Below are 24,989 nucleotides of genomic sequence, written 5' to 3' on the forward strand. Positions count from 1 at the left end.
GGTTTGAATAAATTTTGTGTGTCAATATAGTCTACACAGGATGCCATTTTTGTTAAAATGCTCTCTATCTACATATAGCATACAGCACATTTTAGGAATTTCATTGAGAAACATTTTAAATGTGAGACGACCAAACAGACCCATCTAAGTATCTTTCAATTACAAGTAATTACCTTCCTTAACAACTCTTTGAGGAGGGAAGTTTTTAGGGCTCGAAATACATTACAATTGAATGTTGTATAAAAAGGTTAAGGAGTGTTTTTATTGCACCACTGGTAACAAAAAACGTTTTTAGCATGGTTGTTCATTGATTTTCCTACACTTATCCAATTCACGGTTGCGAGTGGGGGCCTGAGCCTATCCCAGCTGCCATAGGGTGAGATCCTGGGCGGTTCACCAGTCTATCACAGGACTAACACAGAGAAACAGACGATTATGGCAATTTAGATTTAGCAATCGGCCTAATTCCCTACTAAATTTGTGTTTTTGGCCTGTTGGAGGAAGCCGGAGTACTGGGCGAGAAAGCCATACAGACACAGGGGCAACATGCAAACTCCACACAGAGAGGCCCAGCCAGATGTTGGAGTCAAATCCAGAACCTTCTTGCTGTGAGGCAACAGTGTTAACCACCATACTGGACTTTTTCCATATTCCAAAATCATAGTTTAACCATGGCAGACCTACAAAAATAACATCTATAGTTACATAATTAAGCAGCCTAGTGAAATTCCCTGAACAGTCCTGTTTTATTTTCATTTGGAATTCCTTGGAATTCTCATTCACAGCTTTCCTTGACCTTATATCTTTTATCAAGTACAAGGAAAAGTGTGGTTTTAATATCACACTGGATAGGTCTTTTGCACACGTTCCAATGTGTGGCCCCTTGTCATATAGAGGAAACTCAAAAATGTACACAGTGAGATTGTTGCTCCTCTGAGCTGGCCAGAATGCTGCGGCAGACTCTACAGTCATCCCCGGCTTACCACACTACGTCAGCTTTTGTTAGCTAGATATGCGTTTCAGTCCGTGGGATTTTTATGGTATGTCGGGTAGTTTTGAGTGCTCAACTGAACCGACTCGCTTTGTTTGACTGACAGAGCCGATTCTGCAGCCGGGCACACATGCATATATGCAGAACAGAGTGCTGCACGCTGTGCAGTGCAGAGCAAACATTTCTATATGAAAAGCTTGCACATCTCTTCCCTCTTCAAAGCTCTGCAGATTTTGTTGATGGATGAAGAGCTCAGAGTGTAAAATGCTCTCTAATCTGTTCCCCCCCCCCCCCCCGCCTTGTTTCTGCTTACCACTCACCATCCTGCTTCTTTATTTCCTCTCCTTGCCTCTTTCTGCTCGCAGCACTGATGTTGTTTTCTGGGTAGATTTAAAAAAGCTTTTATTTATTTTAGAAATTTGAAAGTGTTACTTGCCTGGACATTGAATGAAGGATAGTTGATCTGAAAAAGTGAGTCGAAAGAATAGTTGATTCTTTTGTTACCTAAAAAGAAAAAAAAAAGCATAAAATAAATTTCATTATTTTTTGTGTCATGAGCATTACAGCAGATACATTTAGTAATTACTTTATTCTCCCATTATTCTTTCTCCTTGTCTGTGTCATTCTTTCAATCCTCCTTTTTCTTAAACATCCATCACTTTAGAACGGGTTCATGTGACATTGATTCCTGTTTCCTCGCCTTCTTCCCTCCTTCCTACTCTTGTTCTGTCCCTCACCGTCTGTCTTTTACCCTCCTCCCTCCCTCATTTTTCCTGTCTTCCTGATTACTCACAGTAGAGATGAGCTGCAGTGTATTCCCCGTAGTTGTTTTGTTCCATGAATGAACCGAGGAGGGCACCTTTCCCACCTCATTAGCTATAATGAAGACGGACAATAAGTTTCTGAATTTAACTGCATGCCCCTGATAGGTAGAGAAGGAAGATTAAAGTTGATACTGCAGGCAGAGAAAGAGCTCATCATATTTTAGTATATCCAAGTATATTCCAAAAAATAAAACAGACAAAGTACAAGTAAAGTATTGGGCCACACCTTTAATTTTAAGTGTTTTAGGTATATAAAATATCAAGCATCTAGCCAGCTTCTGTCGGTGTAATGTATAGGTGGCCCAGTATACATATTTCTCCCTATAGTAAGGAAGCCAGCTCCTGTATTGTGTTATGGTATATTGCAATATATTTTGTGTCTTTTTTTAATCATTTAAGCAACATCAATCATCAAGTACTAATTGATGCCATCTTAAAGGCTACTGTGCAATCACTTTAAAGAAAGAAAGTTAAAATCCTTAGTTAATAGTGTTTTACTTTGGTTGTTGTGGATCTTTGGTCTGGCTTCCAGTTTGCCCACTTACTCCCAGAATAACTGTGGAAAATTATGACATCCAACCAGTCTGTTTAGCATATTTGTTCAAATTAGAAGCCAATAATGGAAATTTTCTCAGGAAGTGATTTTGTCTCAGTTCAAAACAGACACTGAATTTTATATGCATGAGGAATGGTAGTGTATTAAAGCCTAATGTTTTAAGATCATCTTTTGTGTGAGTTATTTCTATATATTACTCTTCTTAAATGCATTTTTAAATCATTTGCACATTAGCTCCCAGTATACTAATTAGGAGTTGTACATTTTATGGTAATATACTGTCTATGGAGATTAGTAGGTACATAACAGCTGATCAGACACTATTACTATGGGCTGTTGTTCTTGCTATGCTTTACAATACTATGACGAATATCTGTGCAGTACTATACCTGTGTGACATCACCTAAGATAGGAGTACAGTGGATTTAAAAGTGTAGTGAAATATCTCATCTGATGCACAGTTTTAAGTAAAAGTGATGATTGACGGGATCATACAGCCTTAGACAGGGCTTCTTTTATAGCACATGACACAGTAACATGACCACATGAACAGAGATTTGTACACAGAAACAAACACCTGTGGTCAAGAGGGTGGTTTGCGAATTTAAAAATGTATTTACAGCGTTTTGGATTTGAATTCACCTTACAGCCCTTGCTCCAAAAGATCTATCATTCTCAGCCACAAGACTGTCTCATAAAATGATAGTACGGAGATCATCTCTGGCACTGTGGATTGGAAGAGGGGGGAAAGATTAGTCTAGCACAGCAGGGCAGGGATTGAGAGATACAGGTGTATAGATTGATGAAGGGGAGAGTTGTGTTGTCCAGCTTGGTTTCTGGCTCGCTTGTTATTCAGAAAACATGGTGTAGTTGGCCAGCTTTTTTCCTCTTTACACACACTTCAAACCCACTCACATACATCAAGTGCTGACACACTCACACACCCAGATAAATGCCAACACAAACTCGCTCGTGCGCAAACATACACATGCATAGACACGGGTAACATGGTGGTGCCACGACTGCCAAGCCGAACATGCTCGGTGCCAGCAGAATTTAGCAGGTAGCAGTGGGAGAGGCAGCTATCGTCCAGAACAATTATCCCGTTATTACCTCCATTTCGCCTTCAGATAAAAGCTTTGCTGCATTCTGCCGCCTCCACAGAAGGCCTTCACTGTTTGTCAGGTTGGAAGTAATTACTGCTGTGGTTTGACGCCTTACATGGCCTCCTGTTCCACGTATTGCTCTTCCTTGTTTTGTACGGATGACTAATAGTGCACTGATTGTGGGGAGTATTTGCAGCCCTCTTTTGATTAAACACCCACACTCATGCATACGCGCACATTTGAACGCCAAACCTTGAACGCTGGACCTTTAGTACTGCTTAAGCAAAAAAAAAAAAAAAAACAAGAGGGAGGGAGGCAGGCCAGATGCTTTTTTGTTGATTAGGGAGAAATTTTCCAAAGCACATATAATATTGTATAGAATCATCAAAAATATCTGCAATACAGCTGAGGCCAGAAGTTCACATCCACTTGACATGGGCATGAATTTCTTTGTCATTTGGGGCTTTTAATGATTTTTTTCATGATTTCATGATTGTGCAGCGTACACCTTTAAATGAATTTAAAAAACACGAGTCAAGTGCACAAATTTGAATTTATTTTCGATTGTCTCCAATCCACACGGAGTCAAACATATACAAACACTCTTAAATATTTTAAGCGAGTAAGTAGTGCTGAAGGTTTTGCAATGTCTTTTAACTTCACAAGGCCTATTAACGTCTGGTTAGTGGTCATGATTGATGGATTAGAACAACGGGAAAGTCCAAGGAGGTCAGTAAAGATCTATGATGAAGAATTAAGTAATTGTCAGGTACACAGTTCCTCCCCTCGCTGACACCTGAAGTAGTTAACATGACACTGAAGGACACTTTAGGAGGAATTTAAAGAAGGTCACTGACGTCTTAAACTGTTAGAAATCTTACCTTGGCCAGCGTACACGTTAGCATTAGCGACTTAATTATTAGCACTTACCTGTTAGCCGCCTTAGCCACCTGTTATCATAAACCTAGTGGCTAGCGGACTGACCACACATGGAATATTGAGCTGCAACGGAGCAAATTATGGACACATGGAGAACCGGGCGGGTTGCTGGCTGTGCAGAGCCAACTATTTTTTTCTATTATTATAATAATTTATTTTTAATAATTTGTTTCTTATTTTGTTGTTGTTTGCTGCTCCGTTTTTCTTTATTTTAGCAAAACTATACCACACATTATCCAAAGTTCATTTTTAACATTTCCATAATGGTCTTCTGTATTAATTAAACTATTTATTTTGTTTATTTATTAGTAGGTAATAAGCTGTTTGGCATTGGCAGAGAAGATTTAGCAAGTTTTTCATGGGTGCAATTCAAATACTCTGTTGCTCACACACATTTTACTTACAACTGTGGCATCACTTAAGGGGAAATAAACAGGCTTTCCAAAAGTATTTATTACAAAGGAGCATTGTTTTAAAACCAAACATATATTTCCTTAGTTTCTGGGCTAAGTTTATATGATACAGATGAGTCCAGTCATCCTTGCTAAGTCGGGACTCCGCTACTGGCTCCACATTTAGGCTCCAAAAAACCCTCAGAATTTATTTTCATTTTTTTTTACATATATATATATATAGAAGCAGACTAGGAGTTTGTGCTCTTGTCCTCCATTTGCCTTGATACACCAACTTCCTCTTTTTTCTCCCCTTTCCATCGTTTCATAGCTAACCAACCACTGGCACCAGTGTGCTCACACTCTCAGCAAACTATGCTGGGAAGTAATTTTCACCAGTTCTAACACAACCACACTCACACTTCTAACTGTGCCAGTTCCCACTGGCAGATTATCACAGACACATTATTATTTCAAAACTGGCTTCTGATAAAATAAGCCAGATGTGATACCTAGATCTTTAGTAGACACACACACCTGAAGTACTTACACTCTGTCATTGTTAAATTATGAATTGGATCATGCTGTTGTATTCACTTTGGACCTGAAATGAATGCGTGATGGTTGTATTAGGTTAATGTGAGCTGAAAAGTCAGTTATTAGTGTAAAATAGTTTGGATACCTCTTTATGTCTAACCTTTGCACAGCTCCATGGGGGTGTACGTAAGTCTTCATATGCCACTGATCAGGTCAGTCTGCTGTCTCAAAGGCCTCAAAGTCGACTTGAGTATGAGTTAGTTGTCACTGCAAATACTGTAGGTCCCCTGTGCCAGCTACCATATGAAAGACTGACAAACAGGCTGGACAGACAGACAACTCCACGTCTGAAAGGCAGCAGCAACGAAAGCCACGTAATGGACAGACATCGCTGCCCTGTGAGTGGTATTTAGGATGATTTAGAGGTCCAGATGGCTTCCCTTGTGCTCTACTTCTAGTTTCAGTTCCCATATCAATCAGTACCTCAAGGGAAGGTATACTTCAAATGCTGTCTCCCTATCAATTTCAGCAGATATAAGTATATATATACATAAATCATCTCTCTTATTTAATCAGTATACAAGGAAAAATTCAAAGTGCGTGCCCTTTTTTATCTTAAAGGTCAAGGCGAAGAATCAATCCAATTTGAGACTACAGAAAGCAAAAGTGAATCCTGAATCCATCCAACCTTGACCATCCTGTCTTGTTTTTATTCAAGGCTGCAGAGGCAGCTGCATTCATACTCTGTTGTTGGACATAATAACTCAGTTGTAAGGGGATGCCAAGACGAAAAAGAGGCTGATCGATGGCCAAGTGCATGCAGTCTGACACTAATAAATCTCTTGGCATTCATATTGCGGTTTCAGCCTGACTTGTTTAAATGTTCTGTATCAGTTGGTTTTGTTTTTTAAGTCCACCGCGGTACAAAAAGGAAATCCACGAGTTCATTGCTATGAAATCTGATTCCGTTTTAGATGTAAAATTAAGTTTCTTTAGGCTTAATTGGTTGGTTAGAGATTGCCTGCGAATGCAATTATCATCTATCTCTTTTGTTTTGACAAATGGGAAAATGTGTCAGAGTATTATAACAAAATTTGGCTGAAAATGATTCCATTGCCCCAGGAAAAGTCCTCAGTGTTTGGTGCTGATCGAGTGGCTTAAAAGGATTTCTTTGTATGGCAAAAAAGATGGCATTCTTTTAAAACCATGAATCTAAATCTGATTCTGAGTGTAAAATTTAAGATTAGTAAGTCAGATTTTTAACTGCCAGTGCAGACAGCCACTAATGCCTCGGGACTATGCAAAAGCAATTAAAGGTGAGTATCAAATAAATTTTTAATGTATCAGATTTTTCCCCAAAAGAGTAATTTGATGAGGATACACAGTTGTTCCTAAAGGATTTGCTCACAACCCTGGCTTTCTCTTACCGAGACCATGTTATTTTGGTGCTTAAATTTAACCTCACATTTACCATAATGATATCAGATCAGAAAATCTTTTAAATTAGTTGCAGGAATTTGTTTGAGTTCTTGTCTTTCACAAGAAATGCCAGATTTTAATGTAATCTTTACAATCAGGAATACAAGGCCTGTAAGACTCCTCCAGCGATCGCATTTCTGCTGCCTCTTAACTTCTCAGTGGCAGCTGATCGAGTTCACGGGCTGCCAATTTCTGCAAATTGTGCAGCGTTAAAAACTTAAAAAAGATTCAATTGGAGAAAAAGCCAGGCTTTGATGTTTCCATGTTGGGGAGGCAAAAAAAAAAAATCAAGTGGAGGAAAAAAGTGAGTGGCCAGTGTGCTCCCTGTCCTCAGCCTGAGTTGTCCTCCTGGCTGCTGGTGTTCTGACAAGCTGAGCCATGGGAGCAATTAGGAGACAGACAGACTGCGGATGACTAGTCTGACCCTTCACTTTATACTTCTCTGTTGCTTCCTCTCACTGTAACATCTGTCCTCCAAATCGATCCACCTCTCACTTCCTTATGTCTTCCTCGTGGTGTTTTCAGACTACAGACACCAGTGGTATCACTCTTATCCGGTTGTTAAGTGATGACGTGACGAATCCTACTTCTGGGCCTAAAGTAGTCTGCGTTTAATATGGCTTTTGTGTTGTTAACATGTTTAATGTTTTGTATTTTCTTCTGTTTAATCTCAAAAAGCTCCTAAAACAGTCAGTGATCACTGTTGACCTCCCTCAGCTTTTATTACCGCTAATCATTTATTTAAGCTCAGTTTTTAAAACCTTAGGATGTATCTACAGCCCAGCCCATGCAGCAGTAGATGAATGACTAACCTCGTATTGTGGATGGATTATCTCAGTTGTTCTCCTGGCTGAAGTTTGGTCCTTTTACAGCATCCTGCCATGCGATTACATTTGTTCCTGACCACCCAGAACACTCACGTTAACTTTTATCGAGTGGAAAAAAAGTTAGCTTGTTTATATTATGCTAACGTAGCTGTGTCGCTAGCGGTCACGTAGCACATCATTAAATACCAGCTAGCCAAAATTCAGTAACACTACAAGCATCACTGCTGTTTAGTTTTCTGTCTTCATTTATGTTGGAAGTGATAACAGAGCTGTACGTTTTAATTTGTTTCCAAAACCCCGCAGTCAGGACATGCTATATTGTATTTAGATAGAAGCTAGCGAGCTAACTTCCTGCTAACTTCTAACTCCGTTAAATGTCATAAATTCCGTTTTCATGGATGCCTGGATGTTAAACTCAATTGTTACACCTGGTAGAGCAGAACGCTGATCATTTTATTAAAGATGAAAGACTTTAGACAGTTTTTCAACTCTCAGTAATGCCATAGTGATCGTTTGATATATGGACCTGCAGCGGAGTTTAGGCCCAGACACGGCTAGTGACGTCAGACTTAACGACCGGATTGCATCATCACTGTAGGACACACAGGACTGTAAACTACAAGTGAGGAAGTAATTATTTGCTATTATTCTCTGGTAAAATATTTCTTAAGATAAGATAAGCAGAGCTCTGTGTAATAACAAAATTATTATAGTATGGGAGATATATAATAAAAATACTACTGCTACTACAGCTCATAGATTTCTATACTGCTACTGAAACATTAGGACAGTGACTTTTTACAAGAGATGTAGAGAATTCAATTTAGGTTTATTTATGCGGCACTAAATTGTAACAGCAGTCACCTTAAGGCACACTATATATCGCCAGGTAAAGACCTAAAGTATTCTGGAGAAAACCCTTTAAGTCAAACTGTTGTCTATGAGCAAGCATTTTGTGATGTGGGAAGGAAAAACTCCCTTTTAAAAGGAAGAAACCAGGCTCATCGATGGGAAGCCATCTGCTGTGACCGGTGTGTGGGATGAGGGGAAGGAGAAAAGAAAATAGAGAACATAGAGATGGAAACAAAACACTATGGGAGAGAGTTTCACTGTGATGCAAAGCATTGAAAGAGAAAGTAAGCAAGTACTTTAGGAAAGTAATCTCTAATAGAAGATGGAAATTTACATACAAAAACACGAATGGGCTAATGACTTGTGATTGACAGCTAGTTAGCTAATCAGCATGCAGTTTCATACCACAGATAATCCTCGATTTTGAAATCGGGTAGATGTAATTTTGATTCAGTGTTGCCCAAAATGTGGGTGTGAAACCATAAATCCAGCAGGAAAATGTTTACAGAGGACAAAACAGAAAGGCTCGATTAATGTTTAAGCCACTTCTGCACTGGCTTCATTTTTCCTTTCTCAGAAGCTACGTCCACATTTTATATTGTTGTACTCAACAATACAAATAAATATATACTCAACTCCATTTTCGGTACTAAGAGGGGCAAAAATTGCAAAAAAAAAAATGAAGAGGCAATATTTGCTTGCTCATAGGGGGTTTTGTGATTGTCGGGGTTTTTTCACCTTGATGTGACTGTTAATAAATAGAATTAATCATAATGCTGATTATCTTTCATGCCTAGCACCACGTTACCATTTGATTTATAGCCATAGCTACTAACCACTACCAGGCTGTTAACGTGGCTTTTGAGTAATTTAAGCGTGTTTAATTTTCGTACCAGACGTGAACGACTCTACAACTTTGTGTCATGGCTGAACGAGTCGCCCTCAATGTTTTCTGCTTCTGTTGGGGTCCCGTCAGTGCGTAGGTAAAGCATGTAAATCACACCCAAAGATCTCAAATAAATTACTACAATTAAAACTGTTTGAGCTTACTGTATGAAATCCCAAACTAAGTCAAAATTTAATTTTTTTTGGGTGAACATTTTCCAAAGATGAAAAATCCCAGGACACGTGGATACATTTTACTAACATTTAACATACTGTGTTACACGTACACACAAACGCGTTCATGCACACACATCTGTGCGCATGCTGAACAAATGCAGGAACATAAAACGTACCCAGGAGACTGAGAGCTGGGGATACATTAGAGTAATGGACCTTGTCTTGCGAGGTAAACAGCTGTTTAGAGGTGCGCTTTGTGTTAGCAGGCAGGTCCCATCATTAATAATATCTCCTCTCCTGCAGCAGCTTCATCTAGCAGAGTAGGAGCTGATTAGCAAACCTAATCGAGAATTTCAGTCTCCTCAGGGATTTACTACGGATTCATGATTAGCATTTAAGTGTTTTTGTGTGTTCATATTATTGAGGATGCATTCAGATTTGTTATCATTACTGATTAGTGGCTCTCTTTCCGGTGGACTGTAGACTCACATTTTAGGGAAAACAGGTTTCTGGACTTTTATTCAGTTGTTTTTGACGTTGTGGGTTTGTTTGTTTTTTTGGCCTCTTTCACCCTTTCTGTCCATTTTTATTTCTGTCTTTTCTTTTTATTCTAACCCACCTGCTTTTTGATTTGGACTCTATACTCTAAGAACCTTCTCCTCCGTGTAACATCTCTAACTAATACGCAGTGCATACAGGCAAAACCTTTGAAGTTTTGTCTCCATAGAGACCTCGCCTAATTGGGATGCATTATCATAATTAGCACTCATCTCCCGCTGAACATGCACTGTCACACTCGCTGCTGAGCTTGTGGATTCTGAGTGAGAAAAGTTTGATGCTCTCTAATGACACATCTTACAGCAAACAGACGAGGAGGTGAAAAATTAACAATGACATTGTCTATAGACACACATCCAAAAAGAATAACAGATTAGTCCTGAGACTAAAGTTAGCTTGCTATAATCCTAAATGTCCCATTTAAACACCAGTGTGTAAAGACGCTGTGCTTGTCTCCATAAAAATGGGCTGTGGACACTGCTACGTTATCTTTTAGTGAGCAGAACATAAGTCTTCCAACACAGCATGAGAGCTGTTGGATCCTTTGAGATTACATCAGAAATCTTTGATTATTATGAGTGGAAATGACTGATATGCAAGTGTGTCCTGTGGTTTAACATGATTAAAAGGTGAAATTTTCAAACTGTGATGACTACAATCTGCATAAAGCAGTTGTTACACATGTGATGTTCTTTTCATGGGCGAGGAGGGGGGGGGGGTTAGGATTTTAAAAGACTGCTCTGTGCTTGGCTTGTGTACTTTCCTTTCAGCACATAATCCGAGGGATGCAAAGCCTTCTTCATTGTGTTCCTGCAATCCGGTGCAACCGCCAACCTGGTTCAGTTAAAAAGAAAATTCAGCAACTCTTGCTGTGCTTTAATGCAGGAGGCCGCAGAGGACATTGCAAGTGCAAGATGTTTGCAGCTCATTCACCCCCGGATATGCACAGTCAGAGAGAAGGAGATTATATTTGTTCATACCAGACAGAATGCAGGTTTTAATCAGCGCAGTTTTTGCCATATATTTCTGTAAAACTTGAGTTTGGTGATCAAAGACTACTGTCATGAATATACAGAATAAATAAAGTGACCTCTATTTAAAATTTGTAATAAATTCACCTCACATGCAGAGAAAAACAGCAGGTTTTCTGCATGAATAATCACACCGCAGATGTTCTAGTCATTGTTTTTGAGAAAGAGCGAACAAGTGTAACTTGTTGACCTCCCTCAAGGAATCTGGGTGCTCTGGGTAGGGGGACTTGCTCCTCTGTGCAGGCCTCAGCTGACCTCAATTCAGGGCAAAATCGTGCGTTTTCTCAGGTTGGCATTTTAATAGTTTGTGTTTTCGTCCGAGACATGATGCACCTCGACAGTGGAGTGTTTGGGCTCTGCTGCCACGCTACTGAAGCTGCGCTTGTCTCAACCGGATAACCAGTTCTCGAGAGCCCAAATCCGCCTACATGGTCTCCTTGACATCCCGCTGCCCTGTCTCAGATACTCTGCTCTGAGGTAGCAGGCTCCCCAAACAGAGCTGGCTTTGAGGCTTGCCTTTGTTGTATATGCTAAAAACAAAGTGAATTTTTCACCTGAGTTTCTTTGGAGAGAAAAACAACGTGCAGGATTAGAAGGCACAATTGCCAAAATCCAAGTAGAAGAAAATCCATGAAAGAAGAGCTGTTCTTCCTAAATACTGCACAACATGGCTCGACTGTAGTTGGAAAAAGAGTTTTAACAAAACCTTAAAAGTAGAGTGGAAGAAAGAAAGTGAGGATTTATCCATCCATCCTGTTCCACTTATCCTTATCAGGCTCACTTGGGGGGCGGGGGATACCGGAGCCTGTCCCACCTTCCATAGAGCAAGAGCCAGGGTACAGCCTGGATACATCGCCGGTCTATCGCAGGGCTAACACAGATTGTGTCTGTGGTGCTGATAGTATTACTTTATATATGATTAAAAACAGTATTTACCTTAAAGTTTAATAAAATGGCCTGAAGCCTAGACGTCCGCTCCTATTTTTTCTTTTTCAACGATTTTAACCACATCACCTACCGTCCTTGAAGTGACAAAGTATTCCGGTAATTTTCTGTCATCATTTATCTAATGGCCATGTCCACATTTATATCGCATATAGTGAAAGAGTATGTTTGAGTGGTGTATTTTGCATGAGGATCCAACCTGTGACCTTTCAGTTATCAGTGATAGCTTCCAACCAAATGCTTTAAAAGGTATCCGTTCACACATTTCATTAGTTTCTGCCTTACTGAACTTCCTTAAGAGGATAAGAGAATATTTAATTTAAAATTATATGTAGCTAGCTGATCCATGGCTTAAAGCATTGTGCATGTGACATATAGGTGAGGGTTTTATTCTGGATTAGGCACATGTCCATCTCTGCTCTTATATCTTTAGGCTGGATTGGATCGTATGTTTCCAAAGACGGCTGAAATGTTAATATATGAAAAAAATATTAATTATATATGAAAAAATATAAAAATAAAAGATTAGCTTTGCTAAATTGTGTATTTTTACATTCTTAACGTTCTTACTTATCAATGGAGCATGATGAATAAACAACAAAAATTCAGCCCTCATTGCAAGAATACCGTTTTTCTTTTCCACTTTGTTGCCACGAGCCAGTGTTAGTAGTCCAGTTCCAGTCGCACTTGTTCTGACCTTACTCATAAACAAAATGTTACTAAAGCTCAGATGATTCTGGATTTAATCTGAAAATTCTGTAAAGATTTGCATTGTGATTTTAGCTTTGTAATAAACTTTTAGTCACCGAGGTGATAAAACTTCAAGTCCAGAAGGATTTGGACAAAGACTACCTGTACTTAAATCCTATTAGTTGTGCCGCATGTGTGACAAGAACACCACATCAAATAGGAAGAGCAAGCCGAGTTTCAAAGAGGATTTTGATCTGGAAACTTCCATGGATATTTATATTTGACATTTAAGTCGTCTAATTGCTCTTTTTTTGCCTTGTCTGATTTCTTTCTAGTGACGTAGTTTCAGAATTTAACCCACGGGCTGCTCAAGCACTGCTCAAGTTTATAGTCAGACTTTTAAAGGGTCCTTCCCCACATCCTTTATTTTTGGATGTTGAGTCTGATTGACATACTGGCATTTGCCGCTGACCAGTGACCTTTAAGCTTTTTTAAAAAAAAATCATTTATTTTTGTAGGGGAGGCTTTCACTCTGCACTAACTCAGCCTGTCAACAACATAATTAATTTCATTAATCAACAAAATTTCCCTTGGGGCGTTTGAGATACTACAGCTAAGGTGAAACTTTTTAGCATTCGAACAGTCCTCATTCGATAACGTGGCTGTTTTTAATGCTTGTAGCGCCACATGCCCGTGCGAGCGCAGATTCATTCAGCTCACTGCTGAATGGAAAATAATAGATGAAAATTTAAGAGATTGAGCTTCCTTTGTGCTGCTCTTGAGAAGATGTCAGAGGGGTAATAGGAAGATGAATGAAAAGCAGTTATTCATGCTTTCTTCAGCACTGTATTGATCGATGCAACAACTGATATCCCATTGCGTTTGCTGCCCTCCCGCCTGCCTCTCTGTGTGTCTGTCTGTCCCTGCCACCTGCTACCAAAACAGGGAACAAGATTCTCCATCTGCCCCTGGATCTCTGTCATTCGCTGTCTGCCTTTTGCCTGCTGCTTTATTGCCTTTGTCATCTCTTTCTTTATTTCTCGCTTTGCTCCCTCTGTCACTTAGTTATCTGTTTTATCAGCACCGTATCTCTCTCCTGTCACACACCCACCTTTCTTTTCTCTCCTGCTCAGACGCGCACTTACATATTCTCCTCTGTTCCTCGAATGTAAGGCGGTGTCTGCTCCCCCCATATGGCCTGTCAACTTACAGCAGAGAGTGTGGGTGGTGTGTTGCATTCTAACCTAGCACGGCGTCGGGAAAAAAAAAAACAAAAAAGGAGAGAAATCATATGTCAAATGGTGGGAAAACACACTGTGAAGAAGCACATCTATTTAGAAAACTCACTGCCTTTGAACTTGTGATGCACCGTGCAGCCATAAATAATAAAAGAAAAATGTATTTTGTGGAAAATATCTCACTCGCAATCAATTATTTTCTACAATCCAAAGGGAGTTTGAGAAAATAAGCAGGTGGTGTGTGTGTGTGTGTGTGTGTGTGTGTGTGTGTGTGTGTGTGTGTGTGTGTGTGTGTGTGTGTGTGTGTGTGTGTGTGTGTATGTTATGAAAGATGTGGTAAACAATAGGTAAACTGTAGATGTGTAATCTGCAGTCAGTGATGAGAAAGCAGGGGAGCAGAGGAACAATCCTAATGGATCTTTTATAATCTGCTTTGTTTTTTGTCTTTCTCTGAAATTCACAACTGTCGACAGCTGCCTGTTGTAGAGAAGAATAAAAGGCAGATAGGGAAGTACAAGATTATAGATATATAAATATAAATATATTTAAGCCTGATTGAAAGAAAAACAACCTGCAGGCCATTTTGAGCAAAAATGGCAAACAGGTCAACAGATTGAGGAAACTATCTCGAGTGGATGGTCTTAAACTACATTCTAGTTTATTCTTTTTTTTTCTTTTTTCTTTTTGCCTGCTCCATTTGGTTCTTTAGCCGTCAGAATTGTTGTCTGAAGACCAACAAGGATACCCAATGGATTTACTTTGCCAAATGGATCATCACGACCTTGCCGTATTGGTCCATTTGATCAACCTTTGTTGTTATTATTTATTTTATTTTATTTTCAGTTGTTACAGACGGGACAGACATGACTGAGGGATAGGAAAGAGAGAAAGAAAGATGAAGGAAAAGAAAAACAGAAGGGAAGAGGGACAGTGAGAAAGGGCACTTAAAAGGAGAAATAAGAGAAAAAAAAATCTCCTGGATCACCTGTTCAGAGAAAAAGAAGAGAAAACAAGCACAAAAAAAAAAACAGAGCAACATACTAAACACAACACCATCACGTTAATCTAGCTAAGTGTAAACAGCAGTAAATACTAAATATTGAATGTTGTTGTGTAGCAAGCAGGACCGACAGCGCACAATGTGCTTGGAAATAGCAGCCAATAAAGGTGTAGTTTATGTCTATGAACAGTGAACACCCGTGTGCACACCTGTGTGGATCAGCGCTTGTATTCAAAAGGTTTCCCCATGTAACGGTCTGCTAGAGGACGTAGAGAGCCATAGCCCTGTCCCCCAGGGCATGAAGCAGGCATGGAGGAGATCCAGGCTCCAGACATCCAGAGGCCCCAGAGTGCGAGAGCCCAAGGAGGACCACCGGAGGGGCATCCGTGCCACCCTCCTGGGAAGAGCTGAGGAGAGCCCCAGATAAGGGGTCACCCAGTAGCCACAGAGCAGAAGCCAGAGGGGGCTGCAGTGGCGTGCCCGTCGGCTCTGCCAGCAGCCAGCTGTGCCAGAGTGAACCGAGCCGCAGGCCCAGAGGCCGGAGGCCCGAGGGCCCCCTTTGCCCTGGAAGAAGCCTGACCGAGCAACAGGCACCAGGCCAAGTAGTCACCGGGAGTGAGCTGGTACATACCTGAGCGCCCATCCCCGGATACCAAGAACCACCAACGCACCGACCCCTGAGGGCATCAGTTACCGGCAGGTAATAACGTTTTTACCCCTCTGCCATAAAGGCTGATGAGGTATTGTCGTCACCCAACTGGGATGACAGGTGGGCAGGCACCCAAGTTTGTGAACACAGTAACCCGAGAACGAGGCGATAAGTTTAAATCTCAGTGACTTTGTCAAAGTCAGAGGTCGAATTTTCTGAAATTTACCTATAGGATTTTAAAATAACTATCACAGGCCGTCAGTATTTTTAAAATGTGAGCAGATTAACCAAGAAGATGATGTCAATAGCCTTCGCTGAGAAGTTCCATAGTTTCTGACTTTATCCTTGATTTTGAATAAACAAATTAAATCTTTATTTAAACATATAAGTAGCAAATGCTAATAAACATGAAAAAAAGTCATCTCAAACTGGGTGATGAGCATGACATGAGTTCAATGTACTCAAATGGCCTCCACAGTCACCAGATCTCAGTCTAATAGAGCAACTTTGTGGTGGAGATTTCAATTATGAAAGTCCGTCAGGTAAGTCTACAGCAACTGTGCGATACTGTCATGTCATTAAAGACCAATATCTCTGTGGAGTGTTGCTACTGGTACTCATGAGGTGCCTGATAAAGTGTTTGATGAGTGTAGAGAACGCACATTTTAACTCGGAATAAAATTAATATAAATTCTACATATAAATTTGCTGAAAGTTTGCTTTTCTCAACCTTGTTGTACTTACTTTACTCATGAGTTCTTATTAGTCTTTCATGTGAGCAAACAGTGTGGATCCACAGGAAGCCTGTGATGCTTGTCAAATCTATTTTTAATTATTATTTTTTGGTTTGTGTGGTTTTAAATGCAGACAGTTTGAGGTCTTTTTCCCTCGGCCCCACCCCCACGGTGGATTAGGTGAAGTGATTAAAGCCCCAGCAGGCACGGTTACCTGTAGCCATCCAGCCTCTGCTCATGAAGCCAATCCTTGTTAAAGACACGCTGTTCTTTATTCAAAGCGCAACAACATGCTGCGCCTCTACCTGCATCCAAGACAAACAAGCGTTTGTCTGTTATCTGTGTTGCACAGAAAATGGGATGGTGGTTGTGTTGGTGGTGATAGTAGTGTAGTATGACACATACTGAAGTGCTAGTGACAAAACAGTCACATTGAGTATACTGAGAAGAAAATGGGATGACGCTGATGTGGGTGCCTTGCTAGAATAATTATAGCATTTCTCTGCTCTGTTATGTTCTGGTGTAGCTTGTTCTGTTCCATAAATGCGCTCAGATCAGATACATGAGTACAGTAGTGTCGTCCTATAGCAGCGAAATATTACAGTAAGACAGTAAATAGAAGTTTGAAGCCATTACATGCATGGAGGGAGTCGTCTTCCCTCAGCTGAACCTTCTAAGGTTTACTGCAGAGTTCAGCCAGATTATGAATAATGGAGAAAGGTCAGGATAGATTTTTAATGGATTTGCACACCACATGGCCACAGCAGCTGCATCAACAGGGATTTTAGGGCGATCATTTCTGTCACCGAGGGTGGGCTAAATTCCTGCTTGAGTCGTCCCTCCAACAACAATTAACATCAGAGAGAGACTGAACATAAACATCAACGCTACACACTCGGTGCAAGGGTTAATCCCGCTAATCTGTTTTATGTATGTAATATGTCACAACCTAATTTTAAAAATGTCATTTAGTAAATAATCCGCTAAATGACTATTTCAGACAAACGGTTCCAGCGCGTGCATGAAGACTCTTTAAATTCCCTCCATTTTTAGCAGCACACAGAAGTGCAGATCTCTTCAGACTCCAGCCTTCTTTTCATGCTTCAGAGTTTTTAAGTTTTAAAGCCCACATGCATGAGCAACTCACATTGCTTTCTTCATGATATGAGGAGCTTTACAGTAATCCTTCTTCTTAATAAGCCCGTTTCATGTGCATCGCTATTCAGGACTTCAAAAAAAAGGGGGTGGGTCCTTCGTCAGTCACTCCACGTCTGCCGCTGCTCCCTAAAGACGAGTTAGCCATGACTTTCAGCGCGTTCTTTTAATGTTTAGCAGTGCGGGAGATGTGATTTACAAAAAGTGTCAGCAGCAACCGAGGCTGAGAGTCGTGTCCCCCGGTTGACACCAAGTAAACAGTCACTTAGCTTGAGTGTCACTGTCCACCCGCATAATGCTGATGGAGACTGATGATTACAACCGCGCGTAATTGCTCTGACATCTCGCTGTGACAGATTGTATACAGAGCAGTAAATCGGGCTTTAACATTGGTCTAGAAATGAAAAGAGAAAATTTGATACGTTCATCTATTATGGAACATTCCATATTTCAGCTGACTCCCTGGGATAACTCTGACTTTTAATATTAACTTTTTTCTTTTTTTTAGGAGATACAGCTATGTTCATTCAGCTCACACTTACCTACAGCTATCCTTTGTACTCCATTTGCATAATTCTAATTAAATGCTCACTCAGAAGCACCCAATCAGGGTGTCAAGTAGAAAGTAGGAGGAAACAAATCCTTTTATATGTTAATCTACTTTACTACAACATTGTCTAGCCTGCCAGGGAAATGAATATTTCACACATCAAACTACACATTTGCATCAGCATGCAGAAATAAATGCGTTACTTCCATCATTTTCGATTAGCTCTGCTTTGGGCTGATATTTGGGCATTTTTCACACTGCATAATGTTTTTGATTCCATACAAGTGCTTGTCCAGGCTGATAACATTTCATTGGCCCTTGTTATTGAAACTGACCCAAACATTATGCTTTGTTTCATTTTTTTTTCTTTTAAATTATATTTCATTGAGATCAAGAATATGCAATTTATAATTCTCTTTTGCACACCCTGTTATTTACAGTGAAAAATGAAGGGCACTTTTCTTTCTTCTGCTTTTGGCAGTGAGCAGCTGGAAAATTTCAGAAATTAAATGGTGGGCTAATTCACTAACTGGGCTAATTCACTAAGTCAGTGCGCTGACAATTAGCGCAGGTTTGGTGGCAGGAAGGGTTCTGATTGATTCACGTGGATGACTCACAGACAAGACGTCCAAAAACCAGTCGATAGCATTTTTAACAACAGAGTGACTGCGACATGGATAAAAACAAAACAAGCAAACAGAAAAAACAATGCTGTTCTACTTTAGAAAAATGGAAAATCTGGTGTAAAGAGCATGAAAACATGGATCCATCCTGCCCTGTTAAGCAATTCACGCTGTTAGTGGTGATGTAATGGCATGGAGAAGGTTTTCTTGGCACACTTTGGGCCCTTTAGTACCAGCTAAGCATTGTTTAACCCTGGCTCTTTTTACAGGTGCTCTTTAACTGTCACTCTTTTACTGTTTGTGCTACAGATTAAATTAAATTGGCTTCAGAAAGAAGAAAAGACGAGCTTTACAGGGATTTTTGATGTATCACAGTAGCATAAAGCATTTACTGGGTTCTGGCGTCTGAACACAGACAGAAAAATCAGCTCTGCCTAGATTTCACCATGTGCACTTCACATTACCGTAACTCCTCAACTATTCTGGGCTGAGGAAAACATTCAAATGGTTCCTAAAAGATTAGATTTTTAAAATAGTTTTACAGCCAAAATTACTTATACTAAGTGTAAGTCCTGGGTGATAGAGGGTGAAATGCCACAGCCCGAGTGTTGTTACTGACCATGTACAGTCCTTTATGACCACAGTGTACCCATCTTCTGATGTCTTAAACTAACTTAGAATAGTTTCTTGAACATAGCAATAGTTCACTGTAATCAAATGTTTTTCACAGTCACCAGATCTCAATCCAACAGGCCACCTTTTTGGTGAAATGCACAATTTGTATAAGGGTTGTACAGCAACTGCGTGATGCCGTCAAGCCTGTGAGGAATGTTTCCAGCACCTTGTTGGATCTATGAAATAAGAATTCATAGATACGTATCTTTCAGGACCAATTTAATGCCATATCATTGTGGGCTAATTTGCTTCACATACAGCAGTCTAAAACAAAATATACAATACATCATGCACAAACAGAACAAATCTAAATCTTCTACCCCCAACTGGGGGTAAATGGAGGAAGACAGGACAAAGACAATGAATTCAGATGATGACAAAACTTGAAGGGATCATTATCCCCAAATCAATTTTACCTGCTTTTCCTTTTATCTGTAACACTGTTTACCCATCTAAATTACCCTGTTGTGGGTTGGCTGCCAAGTAAAACAAGCATCCAGCTCACTAACATTATACTGTAGTTCTGCAGTGTGGGGTCACTAATATTTACATCCTGTCATGAACACAGCCTCTCGCCGTGGGTAGATATTCACTTTTTGCTATGCACTGATACAACTGGTGGGTGTAGTTTGTTAGAAATAGTTCCAACATGAAATGGCTCTCAACATGGATTGTGGGTTTATAAACCAAGTGTCAGTTTCATTATAACCAAGAGAGGGCAGACATTTCTACAGCAAGGTCTTCGAAGGTGGGTAATTCACACCAAAGCGATCTAGATGGATATGTAGCACGACAGGCCAGGGATGGTATGTGGAGGCTCGCTGTCACACCTGTCACAGCTTACTGGGATGCTTGAACAGAAAAGAGCTTTGATTCAAACTGAGTTTTTGAAAGAAAAAAAAAAGAGAGACCTTTTAGTGACAAAGGTGTTGGTGCAAAATATGCATTTACCGTATCAGAGAAACACACATATATACCTGAACAAAGGTAAACAGAACAGTGATTTACCTCGCTCACTTAATGTCTTATCTTTGCAGTATTGTCACCGTGGAAACAAGGTACCTTTTAATAGTGTCACCACTTGAGTCATTCATCACATATTTCAACAGGAACACCTTGCCTTGAGGAGCTTTTGACCTCAGTCAACAACATCTTACCATTTGTCACGACTACACATACACATGTAGACACACACTGGTGCACACGCTCAATCTTTCTCGCTGTCTAACCCTAAGCCTGCCTCACGAAAACTACAATCGTCCATTATTGCTCTGACCAGTGTTTGTCCTCCCTGCAGGTGACAATTCTGATCATCCTGGCCTTGGCCTTCCTTGCCTGCATTGTGTTCCTGGTGGTTTATAAAGCCTTCACCTACGACCACGCCTGCCCAGATGGATTCATTTATAAGGTAATACCCATAAACGGCCAGTGTTTCATTTTATTGCTCAACAGCACATTTATTAGGAGAGGTGTTTAACACAGTAGCTGGTTTGTGCTGGAATGTGGGTTGTAGATTAGCCTCTTCAGTGCTGAGCAAGCCTGCAGCACACAATAACTTATTATTATTGAGCCATTTCTTAGCATGATTTTTTATTAATATGTCTATCTTAATTCTTGCACCTTCATGCCTTTTGTGAATACTTGGACTACCTTCTTCCTTTTCTCCAAAACAACATATTTGAGGGTTATCAGTATGCTACAGTAGATCTTTTCCTGTCTTGGAGATTTCCAGGTAATATATCAAGTGGAAACACATCTGTCACATCCTAAATAGGATCATGTCAAGAAGAGATGAATAATCTCAATAGCACTGTGGTTTTTCACTACTTCTATAGCACTTGTCTGAATTAATCTGGTTGGTCTCAAAAGGAGAGACAGAGTCAAGTAAAAGCCCCACATAATATAATGTCATTTGGTTTATCATGCCTATCGAGGTGCACTTCTTCAAACTGCCCATTCATTCCTCTGTGAATATTGTAATATTTTGGATAACCTAATATCAGGTTTTAGCCTACTATAGGTAAATGAGTCCTTGTATAAAAAAAAAAAAACCCAAAACAATCCCTGTATCATATTATCTAAATACTTTTGAGTTTCTGAACTAATTTCTAAATAATTAATGCAATATGTTTGTTAAACCCCTTGAATTTAGGCTTTGAACTGGAAGTCATGCTCACAGGATGTCAAGTGGGATGTACAAAATTATCTGATGTTTAATCAATTAATCAATAAAGAGCGAGATTTTAACCATAATTCGATTAAATTTGTATTATATTGACATCTTTTTGCTGCAGTGCATTGTCATAAGAATAAACTGATCAAAATATGCAGCACGTGCTCAGTCAGAGGTACCTGAAAACTCTACCTAAGTAAAATATAGAAGTATTTGTACTTCGGTACTTCCCACCTCTGTGTTGAGTTAATTAGTAAGGCACATCAGCATACCTCCAAAACTCTTCCATTGTTTAGACATTCACTCCTATTTATTAATTATGCATGCACCAAGAAAAAAAAATACTTGCAGTGTTCAGAGCATGGTCTTCAAGTCTTAAGCATACAGAAAATCAAACCTTTCAGTATTAAAGAACAGCATGGGAGCCACTTAACAGTAAGAACAGGCCTAACATATAATCTATGTCCTTCTTAAGATTTGGGTCCAAAGTGTCTCCCATCACCTCACAAACAGTCGCTTAATTTTCTTTTAGTCCACAAAGACGCATCCAGATGTAAATAGTAGGTAACACACAAATGATGAAGCTTTGCTGTGTTTTCTTCAGTAGCAGATGTCTTGCTCTAAGTGAAATTCTCATGAGGTTTCCAAAGCCTTTTTGTTTAGCCACGTTCTTTGTTTGGATCCTGGTGTGTACTGCTTAAAAGCTTGTCTCCTATGGATGGTGCATTACTGAGTGTAATCATGGGTGGATTGGGAAAGATTTAAGTAAGTAACGTTTGTTTATGTAGCACTTTTCAAGAATAAATGTTGCAAAGTGTGTGGCAATATAAACAACAATTAAAATGCTATGAATGGATAAAAGTAGATAGAAGCAATCCTGCATGGGTGGGTCCACATGAGTGTCCACAGAGCTGAAGTCAAATTAAAGCGAGTTCCACAACTTGGGAGCCACAAACTAAAATGCGCCGTCTTAGTTTGTCCTTGACCTAGATCGAGGTACCACCAAATGCACTGATTAGCTGACCTCAGAGGCTTATTAGTTACGCGTGGATGGAGAAGTTCACTAGGGGAAGCGTCTGACCATGAAGCGCTCTGAAAGTGATTACCAAAGTCTCACACTGAGCCCCAAACTTCACAGGGAGTCAGTGTAAAGACGACAGAATTAGTGTCACACGGGACCTTTACAGGACCTGGTGAGAAGCCTCACAGTAGATGGTTTCCTCAGGCAAGGGAGTAATGATATATTTAACCTCAGACCACCCAGGGTTATCAGATAGGGTTCAATTAAATGATTTGCTTAATCAAAATGAGACATGTGAGTGTTTTTAGTTGCACATTGCTTTCTAAACACATCCTAGCTATTGCAGCCTCGGTTTATGCTCATAGGTACAAAATCTGGATGTTATTTCTTGAACCTGCTTTTCCAAATCTCTCATCAGCACAAAATCTTCTTAAACACTCAACTATCCGCGAGGTATATTGATTTTAAGCCCCCGTTAAAAGAAACTGTGAGCCCTCAGCAAAGATTTTCTGGTTTATTGATGTGTGAAAGCTTTTTTTTTTTAATGTGCAAAGATAGCCAAGTGGAGAAAGTTGATGTGCTTGTTTGAGGAGTGAGAACATAAAAATGTGTGAAGATGTTAATGCACTGTAAAACATTTTGGATCTAGCAATGGTAAGCTATGGATCCAGGTCTTTAAGGAAGAGATTTTAGTTATTTTTGTGATGATTGTGTGGTTTATGTCGTCTTTGTGTGTTACTGTTGTTTAAATCAATATCAAGTGCTGTTCTTTAACACCAAAATGTTCAATACTCTGCGGTGTCACATGTGTGGTTCTCATTTATCATTTTTTCCTCTTTGTTTGGTCGTTGCTGTTGTTTTTGAGCATCTGTGTAACTGAAAGATATCTCAGCGTGTGCAAAATCAATAGGCTCCAATGTCTAATCAAATTGTTTTGGAGGTGGAGCAGCTGTTGTTTGATTATATGCTCGCGTGCTCGTGCCTCTCCTGTACATACATCCCCTTCAGCTCATTCGTGCTACATCCTGAAGAAGGCATGAGCTGTGAAGAATATTTTAAGGTCCAGCTACGACATGTCACCATAATGAGATTTTCTTTCCATTCCTTTTTTTGTTTTTCTGTTGAAGTTCCTCCCCTGAGAGCGGGAGAAACTGGAGCATCCAAGTCTAAAATTTCACAATAAATTTCTCTGTCATTGGCCATTCGTGTTGGCCAATATTTGCTCTGCCATATAAACTGCAGAATCCTGTCCGCTCTTCTCTAACATCCCACCTATCTAAATCAGGAAATAGAGGTGAGCGCAGTCTCCCCTGGGTGAAGAAAAAAAACTTCTGCCCTACTTTTATTCATTTCTGAGTTCATGTTAACCGAAGAGGCTGATGAGGCTTATCTGACAGGCAATAATCCATCAATGGCGTCAATGATTTTGTTATGACCGGTGTAATTTTCTGCTTTTATTCTTTGACACAGAAGCCAAAAAGACACTTAATTTAGTCCTCTATCATATGTTAATAGCTTGGTTGACAATTAGATGAAAATTAGAAAAATCAGACATGCTGAATATTTTATGGTAATTACCACATTATGACTGACTCCTCATCATTACGGCTGAGGTCGTAAAAGAAAATGTTTCACACTGATGTCCTTATGCAACAGTCTGTTTTAGGTTTGACAGTGTATGGATACAGACAGCCTCTTCTCTGCTGATTTCTACTGCCCTCTACTTATAAGTTTTACTCTACCTTGTAAGAGGTCACCTTGCAAGTCTGTGTCTCTAGACAGATGTAGTCTTTAAGGTGGAATAAATCTAGTTTGAGGCCCACAACCTCTGCAGGGGCTCTGACTGCAGTCTGCTGAGGTATTATTAGCAGTGTCACATCCACATTCACAAGGTGGAAAGGTGTCAATAGAAAGACACGTCTGCTCACACAGTGTGCCACACACAGCACAACTATGTGAGGCTTTAAATGGGTACACACTGGAGCACACTGAAGTATAAATCTTATGCAGAGCTTTAGGCGTCTTCTTGTGTCTTCTGACTTTACCTCCTTATTACAACTAATATTAGAATCAGAAATAGAAGCGTTTTATTGACATTTTACAATGTATAATGAAAGCTGTAACTGGTCGGCTACACCATCAGATAAAAGAGCAAACATACAGTTATTTACATAGAAAATGTAAAAAGGTAACTGCTTAATAAATAAGGTATTTCGATGAGGTGATGTGGTAACTAAAAAATCATTAATGTGACAGAGTACACATAATTTCACTGTGACTTACCTAATAAGAGACAATATTATTGTGTGTGTTCAGTGTTCTTACAAAAAGTATTAGAAAACATGAGATAATTACCTTGTTCTTATTATATATTACAGTGGG

General features: G+C 39.8%; 1 protein-coding gene across 2 annotated transcripts in view; it reads left to right on the forward strand.

Moving 5' to 3' along the window:
• Window positions 1-24,989, forward strand: part of nsg2 (neuronal vesicle trafficking associated 2) — a 47,141-nt gene that overhangs the window by 19,335 nt on the left and 2,817 nt on the right. For both annotated transcript variants that reach the window (XM_084940623.1, XM_084940622.1), the window contains exon 4: window positions 20,711-20,821. In XM_084940623.1, coding sequence (XP_084796749.1) covers window positions 20,711-20,821 — 111 coding nt within the window. The remainder of the gene's footprint in view (window positions 1-20,710; window positions 20,822-24,989) is intronic.

This window comes from Perissodus microlepis, chromosome 10 (assembly GCF_051167445.1).
Source record: "Perissodus microlepis isolate ML-2025 ecotype Zambia chromosome 10, ASM5116744v1, whole genome shotgun sequence".
Lineage (NCBI taxonomy): Eukaryota > Metazoa > Chordata > Actinopteri > Cichliformes > Cichlidae > Perissodus > Perissodus microlepis.